The sequence below is a fragment of the Micropterus salmoides genome, unplaced genomic scaffold, assembly GCF_014851395.1.
Source record: "Micropterus salmoides isolate LMB-PRFRI ecotype aquatic unplaced genomic scaffold, ASM1485139v1 Ms_hic_scaffold_4, whole genome shotgun sequence".
NCBI classification, from domain to species: Eukaryota; Metazoa; Chordata; class Actinopteri; order Centrarchiformes; family Centrarchidae; genus Micropterus; species Micropterus salmoides.
The window spans coordinates 19,986,782-19,997,310 of record NW_024043372.1 but is presented as its reverse complement, the minus strand read 5'-3'; the positions used below and the strand labels follow the sequence as shown (position 1 = coordinate 19,997,310).

General features: G+C 39.6%; 1 protein-coding gene across 1 annotated transcript in view; it reads right to left on the bottom strand.

The window, feature by feature from the left end:
- Window positions 1-1,664: 1,664 nt before the first annotated feature.
- Window positions 1,665-10,529, bottom strand: part of kcnb1 (potassium voltage-gated channel, Shab-related subfamily, member 1) — a 42,245-nt gene continuing 33,380 nt past the window's right edge. Inside the window, exon 3 of the mRNA XM_038697833.1 lies at window positions 1,665-8,970. Coding sequence (XP_038553761.1) covers window positions 7,051-8,970 — 1,920 coding nt within the window. The 3' untranslated portion in view covers window positions 1,665-7,050. The remainder of the gene's footprint in view (window positions 8,971-10,529) is intronic.

Below are 10,529 nucleotides of genomic sequence, written 5' to 3'. Positions count from 1 at the left end.
TTGTAAGCTTATTTGAATGTTTCTTGTATCAAAACACAGTCAAATCAAAACTCACTTCTTGCCTTTTTGTCACCGTAATAACAACAAGAAAAAGTTTCGACACTTAAGATTCTACGAATTTAGAAAAAACGCACAGAGTTAAGCTTGTGTTGACCATAAGAGATATGGTATGGATATGGTATTTGTTTTTTAAAGCCAAGCCAGGGGTTTATTCAGCCATGAAATTACCTTGAAGTGAATTTTGCTCATATGTCAAGAACGGTGTTGAACGCAAGTTCACAAAACTAATAGAGGTGACCTTTCCATCTCACCCAAAACACAGTCAAATCAAAACTCACTTCTTGCCTTTTTGTCACCGTAATAACAACAAGAAAAAGTTTCGACACTTAAGATTCTACGAATTTAGAAAAAACGCACAGAGTTAAGCTTGTGTTGACCATAAGAGATATGGTATGGATATGGTATTTGTTTTTTAAAGCCAAGCCAGGGGTTTATTCAGCCATGAAATTACCTTGAAGTGAATTTTGCTCATATGTCAAGAACGGTGTTGAACGCAAGTTCACAAAACTAATAGAGGTGACCTTTCCATCTCACCCAATTGCAGAGTCAAGTATTCTGTACCAGCAATTACCAGCTATAAACAGTATAACACATGAGTAAATTAGGAAGGGATTACCCACCACTTGTCTTTCATGATTAATAATAGGTATTTATATTTACAGAGGAAACTTTGTTACAAAATATCACAGATTAATTAAAATGCTTTGAATATTGTTTGTTTACTAGGGCGTCTACAACATATTTGTTTCTTTGGTGCACTATGCACAGGAAATGTAATCATGATGTATTCTGGATATTACCGTCTCGTGAATCCTACACTGTTGTTAACTTGCTCCCCTGGACCAGAAAATTCCCTTTTTGTTCATGGAACAGCACCTAAACTTTATTGCAGCAGGGATTTACTGTATGACACGGAAGAATTAAGCTGACAAAGGGCTGAAGGGACTAATGACATGGTTGCGTTAATTCTTATCTGCCAAGGTGTAGGCTACTCCAGTTTAAAGGAATAGTTTGACATGTTGGGAGATACACGCTTTCTTTGCAGTTAGATGTTTGAAGCTTAATACTACTCACATGCCTGTACTGTAAATATGAAGCTGGAGCCACAAGCAGGTTAGCTGGTAAGTGGATTTAACTACTTTTGGACAGAGCCAGGCTAGTGGTTTTCATGTTTCCACTCTTTGTGTTACGCTAAGCTAACCGGCTGCATATTTACTGTACACACTCCTGACAAGAAAGCAAATTATGTATATCCAGACTTTTCCTTTAAGTATATACTTAATTAAAAAATTAGAATTAGGATAACCATAGCCCCTTTACCATAAAATGGTAATAATATATTTGCAGATATATGTACTTATGTGCAGCTAATACACACAACTGCATAGACAGAATTTCCTGGTCGTGTTATCTGCAAATATCTAGCATGTACAACACTGTTCGAACATTCAGTTTCTTCTGTCTGTGGTTTGAGGGGGTCAATGATGGATAGAGTAGTGATAGAGCGGCCTGGGTCACATTTCCAGGGTTTGTGTTTGTTCGTTTTATCATCCCAGACCACTAATCTCTCTCTTAGATTAGATTGGTAACAGTGAGCACTACCACTAGATGGTGACATTGTTTATCACTTGGATTTATAGAGAAATCTTGTGACCACTAACTCGATTCTCCCTCCTTCCTTCCTGCAGAAGACAGTCTCTCCAGTGGCAGGCGGTGGGAAACCCTCGATGCAGGGGTGTGTGGAGGCGTGTGGGGAGGCTAGAGGCCTGCTCATGCCCAACAGCCCACAGCTTCCTCTTCATCTAACCTCCTCCTCCTTCCTTCTGTTAGCCTAACTCCTGTACGTGTTTACCCATACACATGTATAAAGAACAATCTGCCGGTATAATTGCAAACTGACCAAAATAATTACAAACACTGGTTGCCAAACTTGTTCTGTTAAAGAGTGCTGGTCAACGCTTGCGCCTTTAAAGTTATAAGGACCAAATGTAATCGTCTCCAGAGTAAACATTTTATTAATATGGCTGAATGTGTGCCTATGAAAATTCTAATTTCTTAGTCAGAATATAATACATTTACTGTTCTTACTACACATTCCTTTTTTGGTTTGCATCAAAAACGGCTAATTATCAGTAAAATGAAAGTCAGAAATTCCTAATCAAAATGTAAAGTGATCTGATTTATTTCATTCATTTTGAGTCATCCAAGGGAAATGTAGCTTTTCTTAAGAAATAGAAATATCTTGGGACATTGAGACACTTTTTTTAACGTGACAAGTACTGGCTCTGTGTGAATCACAACCAGTCACAACGCCAAAGTTACAACATGCACTGAACAATAGAACATTTATACAGAAACAACAGCATAGAAAGTCAACAGGTAAAAATGTGTTGTTTTTTTTTTTTTTTACAAAACAGACAGCCTCGGGACCTACAAACAACATTGTATAAGAGCTGGCTAAGGTCGTTCAAATATCTTTTTTCAATTCCCTGGAAACAGTGTACTTTACAAAGACTGATGGCTTAGGCAAGGTTGGGGTCAATTCCACTGAGCTTAAAACGTAGAAAAAATATAGTTTATGTTTTTAATTTGTACTAGGTTTTAATTTGTCTCATGCTCTAATACTGGTTTATTTTATACTGTCATGTGTGATGTGTGTTTTACACCAGGAAGGCATCCTGAATCAACCCCAACCCCGTAATACAGTGTTAGATTCAGACCATGTGGAATTGGGCTACTTGCTAAAGCAGTGTTTCTCACTGGGCCAAATGTTCTTGAAAAGGGTCCTCTGGGGTTCTAACAAACAATGAAAAAAACTTGAACCTCTTTACAGATAAATTTAGCAGCTAGTGTGACATCCAAATTGATGTTTCAGGTTTCAACTAAGTGCATTTACTGTACAGTTGGGAGTCTTGTTATGGAAATGCTTGAAAACTTGTGCTCTTCATTTTAATTGGTCTCAATAAATGAGAAATAACACAAGTCACTTGTGTTTTCTTCTTAAAGCGTGATGGTTTAGTCTTTTGATTCACATCAGAATTTCTCCACATTAATCTAATTGAAATTAAAAGCTTCTCTTTTTTTCTATTAGATTTCATTATTTTCAATGGCTCCCTTGGAAAATGGAGGGGAGTACCTGAATAAAATAAAAACAAGGATGACTTGTAAAATTAAATTAATGTTTTTTGTTTCTACATTGGTCTAATGTCACAGTATCACAGTCTAGGTATCATATCACAACATAATGGTTGTTTCTTTGCACTATGATGTCTAAAAGCTTTATATAGTATATAGTATCAATACTTGTGTCAGGATTTGTGTGTAATGTACATGGTTGTAATTTTTGTAATAAATGTCAGTTTTCTACAATAGAGCTTGCTGCCTATTCATCGAATATTGATTGTCATCGTTGTTTCAGTGAAAAGTGGTCCCTGACTACCGTAATATAGAAAACCTAATGATGCTCGCAGAAGCTCGCATGATGCTTCATGACAGCTTGAGTGGTCTGAATGCCCTTTATCTTAGTGTTGAAAAGTGAAACTTAATTATCCATTTTTTTTATTATGTAACACACTCAAAGGTCACCTCAGACTGATCTAAAATCTCCATGGACTATAGGTGTAAATAAGGTAAATAGGTGTAAGAGGGTAAAAGATTAAAATTAAGGTTAAAATTGTTGCCATACTTTTCATAAGATAAAGATACATATGCAACAAAATGTTAACCAGGAACTGACATCCAACTGTTGGTATATCAACCAAATGTTTCTGTTGTTGAGACAAAATGTAATGTAATGGTCCAACCTTGCATTTTTACCATGTTTCTATTGTAAAATTTAACCTCTGCCACTTGCACCTAAAAGTGTGATATGCATTGCACAAGTTTATTGTGGAAAGACTTAATTAATTATGAATAGAACCAAAGGAGCAGCCATTTACAGCAAGTTTTTGGTGGAGACTTGAATGATTCAATCTGAATTCAACAGAGGCTTCTGGAAAATGTTAACTATTATAGCAGTCAGTGGTTATGCCATAAGACATTTTCTTATTTTAATATAATATAATATACTTTTAGCAAATACTTGAGTTTATCTGCAACAAAGGGCAGTTTTTAGAAATTTAACTTGAATACAAAACATCGTTATGTAGTGAGACATAGTGCATTTAGGAGCTGACACTATGATGCTGCATAAAATACATTTTCTCACCAGCTCAAACCATCCATCCTTGCCTAATTACTTGAAGTATGCTAAATGAAATTCATAAATTGCTCCTCCCATCCCTCTCTTCATGAATAGGATGTAAATGAAGCTGCACTTAAAGGATTAAATGTGTGCTAAAATAATCTTAATTTCTCATATGATTAGAGATTTCTTGGCGTTACAATCGGTCTTACTGCTGCATGTTAAGAGTCAGAACTGCAGATAGAATACGGAGAAAAAGGAAAAGCAGGATTCCCCGACAAGCATACATTCATATCAGAAACAGTTCATTCTTTTCCATTAAGTGGCAACCACACAGCTCTAATGCCCTGACTCTACAGCAGTCATACACACACACACGCGCACAAACATGGTTCCCTCTGTCTCATTGCTATTCTTTTCACACCTCAGCTCCTCTCACTATGGGAGAGCACTATGAAATGGTTCAACTCTGTGATTAAAAAAAGGAAATGAAATCAGGGTTTGTGATTATACTCTTAACCACAACACTAAAAAAAGGATGTCGATCACCATCTGTTGACTTCTGAATCAAATTTTACTCAACACCTACATGTATAATGTATGAACTCTTTTATTAGCATATTTTACTTATATATTTGTGCCAGGAAGCTTTTACAGTTTGGTCAGTATTCTTTGGGAATTTATTTGGCAGTGAGGTTCTTCTTCACTCATCTCATTAACATTGGAGAAAGTTGTGATGACATAAAATATACCTGCTCTTTAAAGTGTTCAATTAGATTTCAAGGGGCTGAGGAAGAATAAGTAAGTTCACAGTAAACTAACTCTGCTCATGTTAGCATGAACTATATGGATCATATTCATTCACATTCTTAAGCTTGGGATTATCATGGAGAGAGGAGAGAGATTTCTATGATGCTTCTCTCAGGAGATGGAGCATTGGTCATTCTTATAATATGTTGTTTTTAACAGTGGCAAGTGACACTTGTCTTATGTAGGACTGTGTCTCTCTGCTATGAGGCAATACGGTATCTAAACAGATAATAGAGAATGCATTGTGGGGAATTGTAGTATTTATGGGATGCTACAGATATTTTAGACATAAACATAACAATGTACAAGATCCTTACATCATAATTGCTTTTACACGGTACTCATAAATATGCACAGTGAAGAGTGGCTCTGCTAACATGTGACTACTGTGCATACATGTCACTATGGTTACATGCCTGTGTGTGTTCTTGTATATGTGTTGAACATACGTTACATGCAACCAAACCTTCCCGCCCCAATTAACAAACCATTGCTCAGCTGCTGCCCGCCTTTGAGGATAGCTGCTGTCACCATGGAAACTAAATGTAATGTGTATCCTGAAGATTGTGATCCATACCTGTACGTATCTTTAGTGGGTACGTGTGCTCATGCATGGGTTTCATCAGGTTGGGCATTTACACCTGACATAGAATAAAGTTAACTTTGCTGTGTATATTCAGTGCTGTTAAACTTTATTTTAAAGTAGAGAAGAAAAACTCCCCTGCCTTCAGTATCAAATACACGCATATTCCATTATCTGATCAGTGTGAGCTCTTTGGCTACTTTCATGTTGGACAAAGGAAGGCCAATGCATGCTGAACATCTGTTACTAAAATATAAACTTAATGTCAGTAATCATATGCTGTAAACATAAAAACTATATTAGAGGATTTTCATATGTTTGATTTTTAAAGCATCTCATGTTTTTGTATGTTGACCGGTTGGACGCATGCACGCTTCATAAATATGTGCTTTATGTAGCAATCAAGCTTATTATTTCTGGATCTTGTGTTATGTTAGCCCATATGAAAGTTCTTGGTCCACTACCACTACCATCCTTTAAAACCGATACTGAGGTGCTAATACAATATTCATTTGTCAAGAGTTGAAAGAAACATCCATGACATGATAACATAGGGGATAGCAAAATACTGTTCAAGAAAGAGAGCTCTTCACAATGGCTGTTGGGCTGGAGTCTCTGTTAACTGTAGCCTCTGTGCCAAGACATTGAACCTTATACGGGATTACTCTTCACATATGATTATGACACAGCAGACTAGCAAATCACATATTTCTATAAGGAACTTTCTCTTATCTATATAAAAATAAATCAGGTAAGACAATCTCAAGAGTGTGTATACATGAATTACCATTAGATCGCCCATCAACATTCACACTCACTCACACACATGCACACACATACTTATATGCAGACATGCACACCCCTACAAATGTAAATGACTAAGGCCAGTTTTGGGAATGGAGGGCACAAGTACGTAGCTTATAGGCTTCTAAGTCTTCTCCTGTATCTTCAAGACTACAAAATGAACTGGGACTCAGAAATGGGATACTGGGCAGCAGGAATTTTCCTCCCTGCTGCTAAAACCATCACTGGTTGTGTTACACCAGTTATAGCCACATTTAAATTTCTCTGATGACTCTGCTTCCACAGGGATCTCTGAACAAACCAGTTGGCTTCCTGGGAGTGATCTTTTCTTTTGTGGGTGTGTAATACCGCTAATAGGAATGAGTTGAAGGAGGGGCAGTGACATTCTCCAATTTAGAAGTGTTTTTCTCCCAGAGTATTCACCACACATGTTCATCCTGAGCTTATAGCCCATTGGCACACTCAGCTAATTTGTGAAATGTTTCAGTGAGACTCTTTGTCTCTCCCTCTTCCTTTGTCTCTGGCTTATAGAGTGTTTTTAGTCCATCCAGTGTCTCCATCACAAACACTCCGGCCCTAGCTTCCTGTTTATCTCAGCTGCACTTGTACCTCAGAGGCTTTTATCTAAAGTATTTTGACGCCCCCTCTCAAACTTTGGTCTACGTGCCAGCTCAGGACCTACGTGATTCTCATGGGCTACACCACAAATCCCTTCAATGGGGAACAGACAGTTCTGGCCTAGCAATTTTTGGGCTGCTTCTAAATGGTTGGTGCCTTTCTGGTAATTGATGTTCATGCTGCGTTTTGGGCTTGAACCAGCCAAAAGACGCTCAGAGGGACTGGCATCAGAGATGTCGCGGAGGTGCTCATCATCATCTGTATCGGCGTCAATGTATTTGCTGATGGAGGAGTCATGGAAGGTGAAGACAGTTGGGGCAGTGCTATCTGGGGACTTCGGTGGGGTTCTGCTGCTGGCAGTGGTGTAGATAGAAACTTCAGGGCTTAACAGAGAGTGGTCTGACAGGACTGAACTGTCTGAGAGTGGGGACAGGCACGACTCCCCTTCGCTGCGACAGCCTCCTTTGGGAATGAGGGTTTTTGAGGAGTTGCCAGAAAAGAAGAATTTCCGTGCATTCTGTGAGTATGAGGGCTTTGCAACAGACACGGGGGGCAGCATGGGCTCATGCTCCCCAGTAGCTTGCTGGCCTGTTTTTGCACTGCCATGCTGAGACAATGCTATAGCTGGACTGTGGGAGAACCGGTTGCTTTCCTGAAGGCCAAGCTCCATTGCTGGACTATGGGGGAAGCGTGGGTTCTCCTGGAAATCTGTAGCACAACTGATGTAGCTGTCAATGCTGGACAAGCTTTTCATGTCCCCTACTCCTTCTCTGGTTCCTAGCACTGGTGGCCCATGATCTTGGATGGCCCCCAGTTCTATCTCATCCCTCTGCTTGCCAACTCTGGAGCCCCTGTCTTTAGCGTTGAGGTTTGGTTGGGATTGTGTCTTGGCCATCTGATTGTACATCTCCTCCAGCTTCTGAACATTTAGCCTCTGGGGACTGGTGTCTCGGGCCTTGTTGGGAGAGCCTAACTCCTGGGCATTAAAGGAACGGTTTGAGCTTGTCTCTGATGCAGCCCTCTTTGGGGTCCATTTCCAACGGCTTGGAGAGAGGTGGTTGTCATGGGGCCTCTCACTCTTCTCTACCACCACATCCATTAGTTCTGCACTACGAGCAAACGCCTCTTTCAAGTTCATTGAGACAATGCTACCATTTCGCTTTGCCCTTTCTAAGGCCTCCCTTCGTTTAAGTGCTTTTTCCTGCCTCTTCTGTTCCTTGTAGAATTCAGAGAAGTTATTTACAATAATGGGAATAGGTAGGGCAATCACCAGTACTCCAGCTATGCAGCATAACCCCCCCACTATCTTCCCCAGTAGAGTTTTTGGGTAGATATCTCCATAGCCTACTGTGGTCATTGTAATAGTCGCCCACCAGAAAGAAGCTGGAATGCTTTTAAACTTTGTATCCTCCTCATCCTTCTCAGCGAAGAACACCAGACTTGAGAAGATCATGATGCCCATGGCCAGGAAAAGGATTAGCAGGCCCAGCTCATTGTAACTCCTCCTAAGAGTGAAACCCAGAGACTGAAGGCCCGTGGAGTGGCGAGCCAGCTTCAGAATACGCAGGATTCGCATGATCCGAAAAATCTGTACCACGCGGCGGACGTTCTGAAATTGCAGCACACTCTTGTTGGATTCTGTCAGGAAGATGGTGACGTAGTAGGGCAAGATGGCCAACAGGTCAATGACATTAAGGGGACCCTTAAAAAACTTCCACTTGCTGGGGGAGGAGAGGAAGCGAAGCAAGTACTCCATGGTAAACCAGGCAATACATACAGCTTCCACGTGGGCCAGTTGTGGGTTGTCTGAGGATTGACCAAACTCATCTGTGTCCTGCAGCTCTGGAAGGGTGTTCAGAGACAAGGCAATGGTGGATAGCACGATGAAGAGGATGGAGATGATGGCCAGGATCTGAAAGACACATTTATGAAAGAAATATGAGTAAGGATTGCAGGATCAGGGAATTACATACAGTTAAAATCACATATCAGATATGCACTTGAGCATACAGGTAATGGGTTGGATTGACTTGGACCACTTATTTATTCATGACTCACTTATCCACAGTGAGTTTGCTTGAGTGGAAAATAATGTTTAGCATCCAATACACAAAAACAAAAGTATCACAGAATACAGTACATGTGGCTTGTTGAAATTCTTCTCTAATGTCTCCAAATGTCAGATATTTAATATATAAGGAAAAACTCTATTGATAACTTTATTGACTCCAACTCTGTTCATTTGAGAAATAAAAGAGTCTTCAGCCATGCTTAGTGGCTGTACTTATATATGCACATTTAATGTCAGCATGCTTATACTCACAAAAACAATGCTTACATGCTGATGTTAAGTAGGTATAATGTTTATCATGTTCACAATCACAGTTTAGTGTTTTAGCATGCTAACATTTGCTAATTATCAAAAAACACAGAGCACAGTTGATGCTGATTGGAATGCCCTTGGTTTTGCAGATATTTAGTCATAAACCAAAGCACTGAAGGTGAAATTTTGACCTGATGGTGGCGTTATATGAAAAATCAGGAGATCACCAAAAGTTATTCAATTTATGTTGAGGGGTACATGAATGTGTACGCCAAATTTCATGGCAATCTATCAACTGGTTGTTGAGACATTTTTGGATTTAAGGATTCATCTTTTGACAACCACCGATGTCTGTACTAAATTCACTGGCAATTCATCTAATAGCTGTTGATATATTCCATCCATGGTTATGCTGCCCGCTAGCATGATGATAACTGAAAACAGGTTATGAATTGTAACCGCACTTCTATGATCATAGAAAGAGTCCTTAAATGTGCACTGAAGACAAGCCTACTATTTTCACATACACTGCTGACTCTACACAGTAGACACCAAAACATTGATAAGGTGAACTAGAACTAGATGAAATAGTAAGGTTTCTGTGATCATAATCAAAAATTATCCTCATGATATTTCACATAGATTTCACCCTCTAGTGGTCTCTCTATATTTAGAGGGGAGAGCCCTATCACTGCTTGTCACTTGCACCCCCTGCTGTGACACCACCATGTCACTGAAAACTGAACATGCAATCGTCACATAGGAGCAGAATGTCCCCAGAATCCACTGCACTAAATCATGCCTGATTCACATTACACAATACAGAGAACTGGGAAGTCTGTCAGAAAACAGCACCCTGACACACACGCACACAGTCCCACACTCACACCCCGCCAATCATGCTAACAAGCAAGTACATGGTGCTAGACACCTCTTTTAGTACCATATGACAGCTCCCCTCTCAACCAGCGTTCATAGTGTAAACAAAAAATCACTGCATTTGCTTTTAAGTACTGTATATCATTCTTGTACCTAGAGCTTGTTTAACCTGAATAAGTGACTACTCCCATATACCACAGAGAGAAATACCAGAAGAATCGTTACACTGCTATCCAGTCTGTAATATCCCTTCAACCACATGTACAGCT